At 36.8% G+C, this 16,843-nt stretch overlaps 1 protein-coding gene across 1 annotated transcript; it reads right to left on the reverse strand.

Annotated features, from left to right (window-relative positions):
* Window positions 1-16: 16 nt before the first annotated feature.
* Window positions 17-11,028, reverse strand: LOC107669926 (protein NLRC3-like). Its single transcript, XM_016462359.1, has 7 exons — window positions 10,892-11,028; window positions 10,682-10,770; window positions 9,567-9,674; window positions 8,781-8,918; window positions 8,388-8,700; window positions 4,059-4,305; window positions 17-1,797 (listed from the first exon to the last, which is right to left on the reverse strand). Exons 2-7 carry the CDS (start codon window positions 10,720-10,722, stop codon window positions 212-214), a joined length of 2,433 nt encoding a protein of 810 aa, XP_016317845.1. The 5' UTR covers window positions 10,723-10,770; window positions 10,892-11,028; the 3' UTR covers window positions 17-211.
* Between the last annotated feature and the right edge of the window lie 5,815 nt (window positions 11,029-16,843).

Here is a 16,843-nt window from a genome sequence, read left to right on the forward strand (position 1 = left end):
CACACACACACACACACACACACACACACACACACACACACACACACACACACACACAGTGTATTTACGGTATCGTGACAACCCTAGTGTAAATCATGACAGCGTGAACCATCCCTTTAACTTCAACAGTCGCTCCTGCGGGACGCTGCATTTAGTTTAGTGTTTCACAGTCCCGCCTAACAGATTAAACACTGCCTTGCTTTGTTTCTCCTCATCTTCCCTCTTTGCCTTCCTCCAGCTCCACCAGACACAACTCCAGATTTCTTCTCCTGTCTGGATGAATGTTTTCTCTCATTTTTTTGTTGATGTATTTGACCACATCCTCTGTGCCTTTGGCTTTGGGGTGGTAGTGACAGAGCTGGTATCCGCGCAGGTGATTCTCAGTTCCTGGAGTCACCAATCCGATCAGGAACCGCAGGAACATGTCCAGATGACCATTTGTAGATGCCAACGCACGGTCTATGGCAGGACGGAACAGTTCAATCATAGGCCGTTCCTTGTTTGCACCCTGAAACCAAGACATTTTGCTTGGTTCGATCACATTTTTGCCGTGTTTCCTAAACGCCACATACACATACATAGCGGCCATGTATTCCTGAACCGTAATGTGAACAAACTTGAAGACCCACGTATGAAAGTCTTCGTTTCTTCGTTTGACCTCAGTGGTTAATTCATCCCGAGTGCGCAAATCTTCATACGTCAGGTTAACGGAGGTCAAATCTTCCACCGTAAACCAGTCCCGTCCATCTAGAATCATCCGATATGACATTTTCCCCATCATATCAATAAACGACTTATCTTCATCCTGCCACTTCTGCGCCTCAACGCTGCAGCCACGGTACTTCTCAAACGAGCGGTTCATCTGCACGATGATGAACTGCGAATAAAACGCTGTGATGCCAGGTGGGTGTTTGCCGTATTCGGAATCTCGAAACCCTCGTTCGAAGATGAACGTCACCATCCAGCTGAAGAGAGGAATGTGGCAGATGATCTCAAGGGCTTTGGAGCGTTTCATGTGGTTATAAACCTTCCTCCCGATCTCAGGGTCGGTGGTTCTCTTGGTGAAGTACTCTTCCTTCTTTTCATCTGTGAATCCTCTTAACTCTACATGCCTGTCGATTAGCTGCGGAGGAATTCGGTGGGCGGCAGTGACGTGGCTGGTGATCCAAACTCGGGCGTTCGGAAGCAACGTGCCTTTTATTAAGCTGGTGAGAAGGGCGTCTAATGGCGCTTTCGTCCTGGCGCTTGAGATAACTTCGTTGTTTTTGAAGTCCAGGTTGTGTTTGCAAACTTCTACAGCCTCCATAATGAAGAGACTCAAGCAATCTGGCTTCTCTATGAATTTAATGTCGTTAGCTTCTGCGAAACATTTGCCTAGCATGTCTAGGAAGCTCGGATTTCCAGCTTTCCTAAAGTGCAACTCCTTCAACGGCAAAGGGAACACAAATTGAAAATCCTGATTGTTTTTTTCCTCCATCCAATCAACGATGAACTTGTTCACAGCTACCGTTAGACCGCAGGAGGGAATTCCCGTCATCATGACCGTACGGATTGGTTTCTGTTCGTGAGGAAAGGGCCGAAAGATGTCGGCGGCCTTGATTTGGGTCTCCTCGATCGTATATGGTATCCGGTAGACCTCATTCTCGAGGTTGATGGGCTCCCTGCTGCCTTTGATGACTGTTACGGGTTCGACATAGACGTCGCTGATGTAGCGCTGCTGACCTGGACGACATCGGCCTTCGTACAGAGTGTAATAGCGCCTGTCGTAGGCTATTTTCAGGTCATGCAGTAACACAGCTAGAAAGAAACGAAACAAGAAAAGAAAATCAGGAACTTAAGATGCAGACAAGGAAGTTCTTTTACCAGGTTTATTTTTACACCACATTCTATACTAAATACATCACAGGAATAAATTACATTTTATTCCAGCCTAGATGAGCAAAAGAGACTATAAAGTGTTTTATTTTTGCTAAAGCAGACAAAACTTTTACAACGTAATTCAAACTAATTTTAAACATAAGAAAATATTTTTTTTAAATCTTTGAAAAGTTGATCAATAATAGATATCACAAAAATGTTTAGGGGCTGTCAATAGATTACATTTTTTTATCTAATTAATCACACCCTTTTTCTGTGATTAATCGCGATTAATCGCACACTTCATGAAATCAAGCATAGACCATTTATCTTGTTTCAAATGTTTATTTTGTCATCATTTGCTATATTCAGCAAAGTAAACCAAAAGATCGAAGGGTGATCCTCAAAAATCTGTATTTTCTGCAAGCTTTTTTGAAGATAAATGTAGATGTCTTTCCAAAAAAGGACTTCAAAAGAACTCCAAAAGGACACCAAAGAACCAAATGATATAAGGAGCCCATATAAGCACATATGAAAGAAAAAAAAATGCACAAAAAAAATCTGAATTGTATAGTATGTGTACAGTGCAACAGCAACAGCAACGTGCAACAGCTTTTTTACATTTTAGAGAAGCCAAGTTGTGATACCAAACAGGACCACATGGAGATGCCAAAAAAAACCTAAACCAACCGCCTGCTGACTGCATAAATCTACTACAGTACACAGATCCATTCAGAATAACTAAACCGCAACATACACATGACAAATCAAGACATTATCGCGAATGCGTGTGGAAACAACGTGAATGTATGGAAATGTCTCTGCCTGTGCATAAATGCAATGTGCGATCAGTGCGTCAAGAGCACTCATACATGCATTATTATAACGGACTCACGCTTGCTTACTGTACGACTCCTGTACGCCACCGCAATCATCTTTACCTTGATTGCAGTCTTCATCCATCAAAACTTTATTAGTGAGACTGGTTATCAAATCGAGAAACCGTAGTTTGCGTCTCATCTGGCCATACAGCAGTGGGATGTGTTGACAATCCGTTCAGTCTGTACTTCTCACAGCACGTGTGACGTGAGCTCGTGTTTAAAAGCGAAACACACTGGAATGAATAATTCACTGAAAACGCAACGCGAGTCTCTGTTCTCTCTGCAATCTCTGATGTAATCAGCCTGGTTTCCTTTATATTAGCGCTGTTTTGGACGGATTGTTTGAATGCATTCGCTTACTGGATCATTGGACTGAAAACTTTAGCGGCTTAAAATGATCTGATCGCAAGCAGAGAAGCAAAATTGGGGATAGAATAGAAATTGTGCTTCAGTAATTTTGCGTAAAATCATTTTAACGCGTTAAGGATTGTAAAATTAATCGCATGCCTTAACGTTGACAGCCCTAATATATATACACACAATATTAGTCTTATCTATATTATCATCATCTTAATGATTTTAAACGTGGAAAAAAAAATCGACTTTAAAAATACATCAATATTTCGCTACAGGAGGCCTTTATTCACCCCCTGGAGCCGTGTGAGGCACTTTTGATTACGGATGGATGCGCTTTATTGGACTTCTTTTGGACTGTTTAACAGAAACATCCGCCCACTGCCATTATAAACCTGGGAAGAGCCAGGACATTTTTAATATAACTCCGATTGGATTTGTCTGAAAGAAGTCAGTCATATACACCTAGGATGGCTTGAGGGTGAGTAAATTATGGGGTAATTTTCATTTTTGGGTGTACTATCCCTTTAAAGTAGTATTTATAAGCGCAGAGCTGCTTTGATACAGTGGTAACCAAGAAAAAACTGTATTGCTGCTGTTCCATAAGCATCACCTGCTGTCAGAGAGTGAATCTGCGTCTCATTCATCCCATCTGCTGTTTTTGTTTTGTGCAGATGTGTTTTATGTAGACCATTCAGCTTTAAATTGTGAAATTATACAATCTACTTTAAAACAAAAACTGCTCATGCAGCATGCTTGGACTGTGATTAAAATGCAGTGGTTCTGCAACCGTTTCATGCATTCTGATTCATATTAAGGCACAGTCAAGGGAAAAAAACTTGATAAACCGTGAATCTGTCAAAATCCTAAAAAAAAAAACTGATGTAGATTTTTGGTCAAACTGCCCAGCACTAATTGAATCATGATAATTAGTTTTCTTTTTTGTGATGTGTGAAGCTGCTGTACCTCTTCTACAGGTCTTCCTTAGGAAATTGGCCAGATTGTCCTTTCTGACGTTTTCGAGGGATCGTATGGTGAGATGCAGAGCTTCTCCCAGCCCGCAGACCTCGATCATTTTATCGATCACATCCAGCGGGTCATTAAGATCCGCAATTGTCGAGTAGTTCTTCTTGAATCTGCAGTGAATGCTCAGACAACGCTTAAAATAGGCGATCTCTCCTGGATGGAGCTGGGAAAGACACCCCACCATTTGCTGAATGAGACAGAAAGACAAAGAAACATGAACAAACCTATATCAAGTTTAGGTTTATATAGAAATAACCCTTTTGGCCACCTTGCTCTCTAAAATTACACGTAAAATGATCAACATGATCAAAACTTTGCTGTTAAACCTGTTGCACACAATCTACTCCATGCCTTCTGTCGTCTGAGAGATCTTTACTGATTTTTAAAAAGAATAACTTTGATATTGCTAGTAATATATCAAGATGAACACTAACTGGACTGAAGCAACTTAGTTTTACTTGATTATCCATACTTCATTTTTTTAGAAAATCATGTTAAAATGTATCTATTATGATCATCAGGCTTTTGAGGAACGTTTATTTGTACATCTCTCAGTCATCATTGTATTGCATTGCATTATATGTTTTGATCATCAAGCTAACCATCTAAATATCTTACTAAGACATAGTATTGGGAGATATAGAGTGACAACTGATATTTGTATCACTTTATAGGAATGTAACGATGCACCCCGAGCCGGTTGAAAATCAATACAAATGTGTGACGATTCAAATCGGTTGAGATGTTAATCGTGATACAACTGGCGGTAGGAGTTTATATTAATGTATCTCTGAGGGGAACTGGCTATCTTCAGAAAAGTGTAGATGGTATTATCTTTTCATCTTGCCTCTGTATAATGCATTTAAAATAGTGTTTATAAGCGCAGCTCTGCTGTTTAAAGCAGTAACCAAGGAAACGCTGTATTTCTGCTGTTCAATAAGCGCCTCCTGCTGTCATAGTGAATCTGCATCTCATTCAGCCCATCTGCTGTTTTTGTTTCATTCAGACAGGTTTTATGTAGTATAGTTTCACAAAACTAAAAAAGACAACACATTCTGTTTTTGCTTCAAATTTCAAAATTATAAAATCTAATTTAAATGAAAAAAAACGCTCATGCTGAATGTATGCAGCATCTTTGTTTGGATCGTGATTAAAATCCAGTGGTTGCCTCTAATTTTAAATGGAAAGAGCACAGGAAAAACCTTAGTTTGTTTATATGAAGAGATTCTTTTATTTTTGTTATTTATTTGATTTGGGGTTCATTTTAAAATTTCAACTCAGTTTTGTTATTTGACATATTTCAATTTCACAAAGAAATGTGCAGCATTTGGTCCAAGCAAAAAAAACGGGCACCTTTTCATTTATAAATTGTCTTAAATCGCATTTTGTTAAAAAAAAAAAAAAACTGTGATAAAATTGTATCTTGAAATCAGTATCATGAATTGTATGAGTTGAGTGAATATATATATATATATATATATATATATATATATATATATTAATCTAAAAGGTTCAATAAATTGTTCCATTTCAAAAAAATATATTTTTCTGACTATTATTTCATATGTCAGGCTTTAAGCTTCTCAAAGTTTCCTCTACGGTTTTCAACAGAAACACAAAAACATCTACTGACTAGGGGTGGGAGAAAAAAATCGATCCATCGCAATTCTCTCTCCAACGATTTCGAGCTTAGTTTTTAACCAGATGCGCGATGACGCTGAGTTTGCTTTAGAAACACCCGTATTCTGCTTGCTTCCAATTCCTCACACACACCACTCGAACCCTCCGTTAAATAATCTTTCATAAAGTTTGGAAAGGTTGAAGCTGATTACAAGCACATTCGCGGGCTTCATTGCACCGGAAGCGCTGTGAGAGATGCGCGCTTTGTTTGACGTTACACTTGAAGAGTGCGGTCTCGCCCGTCGGTATTTTCCTTACAAAGGCTCTACGAAGTCATAATTTATGCCACTCGAACCTTCCGTAAAATAATCTTTCATAAAGTTCGTAAAGGTTAAAGCAAATTACAAGGACATTCGCGGGCTTCATTGCACAGGATGCGCTGTGAGAGACGCGTGCTTTGTTTGATGTTACACTTCACGCCCGTCTGTATTTTCCTTACAAATGCTCTACGAAGTCATAATTTGTGTGGTTTGGAATGCAGTGGACATATATTTAAAATATGAACCTCACTAACAGAAGGCTGCTTTCAATTTCAAATGCTGACCTGTCATAGTGAATCTGCATCTCATTCAGCCCATCTGCTGTTTTTGTTTCATTCAGACAGGTTTTATGTAGTATAGTTTCACAAAACTAAAAAAGACAACACATTCTGTTTTTGCTTCAAATTTCAAAATTATAAAATCTAATTTAAATGAAAAAAAACGCTCATGCTGAATGTATGCAGCATCTTTGTTTGGATCGTGATTAAAATCCAGTGGTTGCCTCTAATTTTAAATGGAAAGAGCACAGGAAAAACCTTAGTTTGTTTATATGAAGAGATTCTTTTATTTTTGTTATTTATTTGATTTGGGGTTCATTTTAAAATTTCAACTCAGTTTTGTTATTTGACATATTTCAATTTCACAAAGAAATGTGCAGCATTTGGTCCAAGCAAAAAAAACGGGCACCTTTTCATTTATAAATTGTCTTAAATCGCATTTTGTTAAAAAAAAAAAAAAACTGTGATAAAATTGTATCTTGAAATCAGTATCATGAATTGTATGAGTTGAGTGAATCGTTAAATCGCTATCAAATATTCTATACTGTTATCAAGATCTCATTACATATTAAATATCTGCACCAAATTGTGTATTTTGCTCAGCTTGGGCCTCTGAAACAAAAAAATTGAGCGTTTTTTCCTTGCCAATTATGAGATCCATACTCCCATTGTATCATACTATATGAACCATAAAAGCTGTACGTATATATATATATATATATATACACAGTGGGTACGGAAAGTATTCAGACCCCCTTAAATTTTTCACTCTTTGTTATATTGCAGCCATTTGCTAAAATCATTTAAGTTATTTTTTTTTCCTCATTAATGTACACACAGCACCCCATATTGACAGAAAAACACAGGATTGTTGACATTTTTGCAGATTTATTAAAAAAGAAAAACTGAAATATCACATTGCACAGGATGCGCTGTGAGAGACGCGCGTTACACTGAATGTTACACTTGAATTGTGCGGTCTCGCCCGTCTGTATTTTCCTTACAAATGCTCTACGAAGTCATAATTTATATGGTTTGGAATGCAGTGGACTTTTATATATTTAAAATATGAACCTCACTAACAGAAGGCTGCTTTTAAATTTCAAATGCTGACGCGCGCTTTGTTTGTGAAGACTGCTCACGCATGCGGCTGTGCGCGACTCCGTGTAGTGGTTTAATGCGCTTGCGTCTCAAAATGGTTTTATGACGCAAAAGTAATGTAAACACAGCCAGTTATGTCTTAAGGCAGTGAATCTCAACCTTTTGGCGTACCGGACCCCAGTCCAATTCAGAACCATCCTCAAGGACCCCCCAGAACAAAATTGACTCATCTGTGTATTATTTGTGTCTTTGTGAGGACTAAATGCAGTCAAGTATAATTCAAGTTAGTTGACTTGTCCAGTATTTGGCCATATCATCAGCTATATTGGATTTTTCATGTCAAAATATACAAAATTTATACAAAAATTCATACTTTATACGGACCCCCTGGCCTTACGTCAAGGACCTCTAGGTGTCCACGGACCCCTGGTTGAGAAACACTGTCTTAAGGGATTAAACGGACAGGACAAACCACATTACTTCTTATATTTCAAGAGAGAACCGTGCGTGAATGCAGCTTAATAGATCTCCCGGTGTCTATGATGTCATAGCAAAAAACAACAGTAAAGATGCAAAAAAAAAAAAAAAATTCACTCACAGTTCTTGAATGGAAAATGTTCAAATAATCTTAAATACTGAAAGCACTCTTTGTTTGTAATATGTTTCTATGCTCCTCTTTATTGTTTGCTACTTGCTTGTATGTTTTGAAGTTATATTAGCTTAAAATTCTTAACATACAACTGTTTTAATTATTTTTTTAAAAGTACTTAATTACTTATGTAAGGATATGTAAATGTAAGGATTTTAAGATTCTCAAGTCGGCAAACTAATTAATTAATAAGGGGGGGAAAAAGTAGATCAAGAATTGTTCTGGAATCAGATCGTGACTCCCAGAATCAGAATCGGATTGGATAGTGAGGTGACTAAAGATTCCCACCCCTACTACTGACCTTTAACGCATGGCGCAGTGTGAGGGAGCTGTGTGTGTGTTGAAACTGCAGACCAACGCCTTCCGGAGGAGGAGGAGGAGGATCTTTCATTTCTTCATAATGTACAACAATTTCATCAAAATCATCCTCTTCTGCCGTCGCCTCTGCCTGCTCCACCTGCACCTCCATTGTAGCGTTTTCATTCTGCTGCTCCTGCGTGTCTCTCTCATTCATCTCCGCGTCTCTGTCATTCGGCTCTTCATCCATCGCTGCTTCTGTCCATATGTCGCTCTGCAGCTCAGACGGCTCCACGATCGAGGGCTCTCTGTTAATGCTGAATGACAGGAAATGTGAAAATGAACCTCATGACTTCAGAGACATTGAGATGTATGAGTGCATTGTGCATGTAGATACCCGTGTAGGGCAGGAGATTCTCCTATGTGCATGATGGGTTGTCTCAGGACCAGTCCATCTTTGTATATGCTGGACTGGTTTGTGTTCGTACATTCAGTAATCGCAGTCTCTGGCGAATCTGGGCGATGAAGACTGACCCTGAAAATGCACATGCATGATATAAAATACATAAATGAACCATGAAATGAGTGACTTATGCCTGCAACATTTGATGAAGTGCACTAAAATAGTTAAGACTAAAAAATTAATGTGATGTGTATCTTCAAAAAGTTTTTTAAATGTCATAAAAATTCAGGAGTAATGATGCTGAAAATTCAGCTCTGCAACACGAATAAATTACATTTTTAAAAATTCGAATAGAAAAAAAAGGTTTTTAATTTAAATTTTTACAATTTATTTCAATATTTCACAATATTGCTATAACTATATTTTTGATTAAATAAATGCAGCCTTGCTGAGCATAAGAGACGTCTTTCAACAACAAAACAAAAAAATAGTTACATTAAAATAACTTCTCAAATCACTTATTTACCTCAAAACAATAATGAACCACCAATTTGAACAGAAAAAATTAAAAGGAAGTGACATAATTTGAGTTCTCAGGTACTGAGTTTAAAAACTGGCAAGATCCACCCTTAATTATTGTCATTTGTAGTTTTGTCATGTTTGACAATTTGTCAAGCATGTCATATCCAATCTGTTGCATAATGATTTATCATTATTATTATTAATAGAATGAGACTCCAATGCTTTTTTGTGTGTGTGTGTATTTGTATATTAGCATACCTTGTTGCTTGTTTGAGCGGAAGTTTTTCAAAGTCATCATCTTCTTCGTCTTCATGATCGTCACTTTGCATGGAGCCGTAACTGCTTGGCGGCCGGTCCATCATGATCCTCAAAACAATGTTAACATTAGAACCGAAAGACAATGACAGCAGCTGAAACAAAGCATGCGTCTACTTTGAAGACCTTTCAACAAATGGAAACTCGTCCAAGCAGTCTTCAAACAAAGCTCAAAAACAGACTTTTTTTTACATGCAAAAACAGAGGCCAAAATTCAAACAGCAGAACTCGAAACACTACACAGTCTGGAATCTAATATGCTTAAAAATCAAAAGCAAGATCTTCATATTCATACCAGTGCTCATGCAAGCCTGGACCAACCTGAGCAGGTCATCAGCCGTCTAAACTAGCAAAGACTCAGCTTCTTTAAATGCATATTGCATTTCAATCCCAAAAACCAAAAAGAAGAAGAAAAAAAAAAAAGTTTTCCGATCAACAAAGTGGCTTGATATTTGATGAGTCAGATTAGGTGTCTAACTCATAATACTCCCAATCCTGATGATCTTTGAACATCAGGTTGATAAAGAGCATCTTCTCATATTTCCAAAAATAGAGGAACATGTAGGTTTGTTGGTTTCAAATGGAATTATACAAACAAAACTTGCACTAAAATGTTTATATAAAGCAAGAACGCTGTTAAGAGATGTTTGAATTACAATTTTAGAAACAGAAACGACAGAAACAAAAATTATACGAACTAGTCTACTGCTCAAATTAAACTAATCCGTCCTGACATGACCTTGAACATCTCTGCATTCATTTTATGGTGATTTAAGATGCAAACCTTAACTATTACACCACATTTACACGTCTATTTATTAATATTATGGTGTCACTCATAACCTGCTATAGTTACTCACTATGTGCAACGTGTGTATTCTTTCTTGTCGTTTAATTTATTTTGATTTTAGGGCATTCTTAGTAGTTTCTTTCACTTGCTCTGCAGACCCGGTCTGGCTGGAGTCTCAAGTAACCAAACTAAGCTGGTTTGGCAGAACTAAGGAAGGAAAACAGGCCGGTTGAACAAGAACGAACCGTGAAAACCTCAAGACACTTACCGATCCACTTCAGAATCGCTATTGTCCCCAAAATGACTCATGATGATGGTTATAAACTCCTTACAAACCGATTACAGCACAGCTTCTACCTAACAAACAGAATAAACATCGATTATAACCTTTTATCGCACAATAGGGAAATTCGTCGCCTGAGAAATGATTTGAGCTATATCAATAATTTAAGCGTGAATTAAAGCGACAAAAACTTACCCAAAACATGTAGGAAGCGCTTTAGCCTTAACCCGACTTTATTCAAAGTCAGTTCGGTGGATATGTCGCCTCAAAACAAGTTTAAAACGTCCACAGAAATGTCACCCGTTGAAGCCGCGGCCTTAGTGCAAGTGCACTTCCGCGTTTTCACATCCGTGACGTCGTTTATACGTCTGACGCTTGCGTAACGACGGCGCGTTTTTGTAAAAAAAAAAAACAATTGTAGTTTTTGTTAAAAAAAAGTTTCATATTTAATATAATAAAGCTTGGCATAAATGTACTGTGGCAGCATGATGGAGCAATCAATTTATCGCCATAATTTTAACTTCTGTGGAAAAAATATTGTGAAATTAATGCATGAAAATGCATAATATATTTATAATAACTAAAATAAAAATGTATAAATATATTAATATAATCGAAGAAAGACAAAGAATAACCCTACATTAAAATGGAATGCATCTGTAAAACATTATACCCCATAGAAACTAAAATAGGCCTACATACAGAGGTTATTTATTATTATAATAATAATTATTATTATTTATTTTTTTTGGATGGTTAACAGTGAATCTGAACCCTCAAAAACACTACAAAGTAAATTACAAAAATCTTTTATTTCCAATACGTTCATCCAAAACAATAGTTCAATCAAGTATAAAGTAAACAGAAAAACAAACAAAAATAATAAATACAAATAAATCCAGGTTCTGTCCACAAATAATCCAGGACTTCACCTGTGGAGAAAGAAATGAGTTTCAGAAAGTTCATGGAACACAATACTAAAGTGTATTGCCACATAACAGCAGATACAGTCAGGAAAGATATATATATATATATATATATATATGTATTTAATGTATTTATATATATGTACATGTATATGTATATGTGTGTGGCTGTACGTACACATATGCAGTTGTTTTTTTTTGTGTTTGGCTTAGTGTTATGTTAGAATCATTATTATACTCATACCTTTTGTTCTTTTAATATTTTGAATTGTTTTTAGCTTTATTTTGTTTTGTTTTCATTTAAATGTTTAGTTTTGAAATGTTGTTGTATGCATTTGTCATTTTTATTTAATTTATTTTATTTTCTTAAATGTGTGTATATATATAGTATTTATAGAGTTTTAGCTTTTAAACATTTTTTTATTTGTAAGTCACTTTGGATAAAAGTGTCTGCTAAATGACTAAAAGTAAAGTAAAGTAAAGAAAGATGATAGTTCTACTGCTCTCCCTAAACACACACAAAACACTCTTTTAACCTAGAAATTGTGCTTATTCACCATGCATTAGTCTAATACCAGTCAAACTCCCAGCTCAAGCTAAGTCTGGTTTATGATGACAGCAGTTATCAACTCCAGCGGTGGGTCAGGCTGTCTGTAGCTTTTTTGGAGACTTGTTGCGAAGACATTTTCTCAGAGAGAGCGGAGATCTGCTGTTAGCGTTGCTCGCCGCAGGCCGCAGGGCACGACTGCCTACTGTGGGAGATTTACAGGCGTCCTTACAGAGCCTGAGGCCACGCTGCAGAAAACTACCTCTTTGGTGTGTTAGCAATCGTGAACATAACAGACTGCTTTCGCTTGGGCTAGAGATGAAAAGAGTAGGCCAGAAAAATTATGTGCATGCATATATATAGATAGATATATAAAAATATATAAAGTTCCTTACCTGAGAGTTTGAAGTTCTGATAGCATGCCTGTTCTTAAGCGTCACTGTCCGAGAGATGTCCGAGATGTACCAATGCACTGCTAAAGGATCGCACAATTACACTTCACTCAAAAGAGATGAAATTTCTAAATGTTTAAAAAGGATTAGTTTACTGAACCTTTAGACAAAATATAAAGTTTGCATGTGTTTTTGTTGAGTGCATATCTAGTTCATCAGGTTTTATGGCTCATATAGTATGATAAAGGAAGAATATGGAGCTCATATTTGAGGAGGAAAAAAAACACCTTAATTTTCAAAAGCCCAAATTGAGCAAAAATATGCAGTTTGGTGCAGATGTTGATATTTATGTGGACAAAACCCAAGATGAAATTCTGCAAATTAAAATCATTGAGATATTTAAATATATAGTTATTATATAGTTGACCGCTTACATAAAATTATAAAAATATCAGTTGTCACTCTTTCTCTCCTAATTATGTCTTAGTAAGAGGATATTTAAATGCTTAGTTTGATGATCAAAACATAACGCAATGCAATACAATGATGACTGAGAGATGAACAAACAGACGTCCCTCAAAAGTCTGATGATCACATTTGAACACGATTTCTAACAAATGACTTCTGGATAATCAGGTAAACCTAAGTTGCTTCAGTTCATCAAGTGTTTGTCTTGAAATACTGCTAACAATAACAAATTTATGTTTACTTTATAAAAATCAGTAGATTTCAGACATGTGAACCACGAGCTGAAGGTGGACATTTGTACAATTATATTAAAAGACCGTTTATTTGCTTAAAAAAGCATAAACTATTAGACATCAGATGCATGTAGTAGATTGTGTGCAACAGGTTTTCCAGCAAAGGTTTGATCATTTAGAGGCCTTAGAAATTAGCACATCAAAAATGACACAGTAGGTTTTATAGTCTACTTTAAAATTCAACAATGAGCCTATCTTATATATTAATCATCATATGCACACTAAGGGCTGTTTTCTGGCAAACGTTCTCGTTGTGTTGTAAAAAAATTTTTTTTAAGTACATTCATAACAGTATACTTTGCATAAAATGACTTCGGCATTAAATTAATAGCCACACATTTTAAAACGATTTATACTGTGTGGGGAAAATAGGAAACATTATAAAAACATGGTTCGAAAAAAAAAAAAGAAAACAAGTAGTGGTTATATTACCTAAAAATAAAGAAAAAACATTTATGAATTGTCACAAATTAAATTAAAAGATTCAGTGGACCCTCAGAACCCAGTTTGAAACAAAAAACTATATAAAAAAGTTCATAAAATTAGTAAAAAATCAGTAATTCAAAATAATTAATCATTTTCACAATAAATATTGATCTTTAAAAAAAAAAAATCAGTGCAGCCTTAGTTTGAAAAAAATTTGAACTATTTGCTAAATAGATCAGTTAAGTGAAAACAAATTAGTCATTCAAAGTTTATAATTTTCACAAAAAAAAAAATTCAGTGGACCCTCAGACCCAGAAAAAATGTAACAAACAGCTCATATAAGCAAAAAAAAAAAAGGTTATGAAAGGGTTATAAATGCAGCGTAAAGTGTCAACAATACAAATAATGCATTAAGTGTTGATTAAAATGGGAGTGATCTAGTTTTGTTACAACACTCATGTCCAGTGTCAGAAAAAAAGCTGGATTATTATAGTGAAAAAATACTGGAAATATGGGAAATGGCAGTGGGACTCAACACAGGATGGACTCAAACCTGAATTCCTGCAAAAAAACACAGATGCTGGCTAATTACTGTACGCTTAGCCTGGACTCCAGCGGGCAGCTGCTCTTCTGCAGTTCATCAGCAGAATGCTCTGGTTCATCCTCCGCTCCGACACCAGACGTTTCCTTTGCATTAAACGAATCGTTCAGCTCAAAGTTCAAGCTGTCATTGCTGGTGTCCTGCTGTGTTTCTCTGCATCTCACGTCCTCAGTGTCATCTATAATCTTCCTCCTCTCTTGCAGACACAAACACAGTTGCATGTGAAACTAAACTGAAACCTCAAAAAGACAGAAGGATTCAGTGTAAACCAACCCGAGCCTCCAAGCTGTTGACTCTGGTCTTCGCCTGGTCTCGTTCCATCTGAAGAGCTTCCACTTCTCTCTTGCTGGCCTGCAGGGAGTTCACAAGAGATTTGTTCATCTCCTGTGCCTCCTGGCTTTTACCGCTGTAATGCTGTCATTGTGTGAACATAATCTTCTCCAGGAGCTCCTTATTCTGCTGCTCCAATTGTCGAGCAACGTTTTTAAGTGCGAGAATGGAGCCGTTTTGCTTTTCCATTTTCAGCTCCAGCTGAGCTCGAAGCCTCTTGGATCTCAGCTGTTGATTCTTCATCTCAGCTTTAAGAGAACTTATTTGAGCGTCTCTGTCAGAGGCAAGAGCGGACATTTCAGTATGAAGTTCCCTCACAGTCCTCTCGAGCCCCTGAGCTTTTTCTCTTAGCATTTTTTGACAGCAAAGCTCTTGTTTAAAGCTCAGATTCCTTCACCTCGGCCAACTGGTTCTGAAGAGAAGTCCATTTTTCCTTCAACAAACTGTGTTGTGCCTCTAAAACAGATCATTCTTGTTGTTTCTGCACTTCATGTTCACTGTTAAGGTCTCTGCACACTGAGTCCGAAATTTTCGTGTGCGTTTTTTCGTATTCGAAATCCTAAAAATTCGTCGCGCACAGAAACCTTGTACACTGTAAAAAATGAACGTGAATTTAACGGTAAAAGACTGTAAAAATGCTACAGTAAAAACCTGTTAAATGGTTAACGGTAAATTCCCCTACTATATACGGTGAAAAACTGTATTGGACATTACATGTATTGGACATTAATTTTACAGTAGTATACAGTTTTTTGGAAGTGAGAAAGACTTTATAATTTACAGTGAATAACCGTAAATTGACATTCCCAGAATTCTCTGCGTTACATTTCAAATTTTTGTTTTGATGTTTTTTTGTTGAAATAACTATGTTTCTTCTTAGTTTTTTCTTATCAGTTTTGTATATTAGGGTTGTGTGTTACACCTAATGTTGTTAAATGAATGTTTATTGCATTATTTCAGTTTCATGTGTGTTACCGTGATGGTGTTTAGTGTTTGTGTGAATGACACTGTGCACCTTCTATATATGTTATTATTTAAAAGCTGCTTGTGATGGGCTTTGGTTCATCGTGTGACTTTCTTATCACCTCCTGCTTTTGGTGGTTATCAGTGTATTACAAAGGTACAAAACCGATTTCAGTACTTCAATAGGTTGGTATATTAACATTATATCAGTTAATGAAATTACGGTATTTAACTGTAAATTTAAGTTAAAACCGTAAAACCTAAAACGTTGCTAGCGTATTTTTACAGTAAAATTCTGGCAACCACAGCTGCCGGTTTTTTACCATAAATTTTACGGATTTTTTTTTTACAATGTACGTTAAACCACGTTAAGCTGTTTCCTTATAATGGACTTCTATGGGGGATAACACTTAAGGTGATATTATTCACGTTATACGCTGAATAAGAGCTCGTTCTTTTGACAGTAGCAAGTGTTTATTATAAGTAAAATTGGACAGAAGTTTGGTTTTCCCCGGTGGTTGTTAAGGTACGTTAAGCCTCGTTGTTTCCTTATAATGGACTTCTATGGGGGAGAACGCTTAACGTGATATTATTCATGCTGGTTATTATATGCTGGTTTTTCCATTCTGTTAGAAAAACAGAAAGGAGGGGAAAAAATAGTATCTGACCTGAGCAGCAAAAGTTTGGTTCTCCTTTATTAGTACATCAATCTTTCTCTCTTTCTGAGTGTTTTCGTTTTTTAAGTATTGGCATTGATTTACAACCTAATGCACTCTGCGGAGAAGACTGTACAAGAACAAACATTTTTTATTCAAATAATTACTGTAAACCCAAATGTGTCCCATATTGCACCTCACCTCTCGTTCTTCTCCTGGAGCTTCAGCAGTGCGGCTTTATGGTCCTTCTCCAGCTCTCCTTGTTCCCGCAGCATTCGCTCCACCCTGTGCTGTAACTGCGAAATCAGACCCTCTGTGTGCAAAAGAGAAAAAGTAATTGAACCAATTTCATATCAGAGCACCATAGTTCATCTCATTCACTAAAATTAAAGGAAACATGGTGATGCATGGGTACTTATGAGTACCTTTCTCTGAGATGATGCTGATCTGATTGGCCAGTTCTTTCTCCAGCTCGTCTCTCACGTCTCCCTCATGCGCCAATTCTTTCCGGAGTCTTTTCAACAACTGTGGCTTGCTCATTACGT

This window comes from Sinocyclocheilus anshuiensis, unplaced genomic scaffold (genome assembly GCF_001515605.1).
Source record: "Sinocyclocheilus anshuiensis isolate Anshui unplaced genomic scaffold, SAMN03320099.WGS_v1.1 scaffold272, whole genome shotgun sequence".
NCBI classification, from domain to species: domain Eukaryota; kingdom Metazoa; phylum Chordata; class Actinopteri; order Cypriniformes; family Cyprinidae; genus Sinocyclocheilus; species Sinocyclocheilus anshuiensis.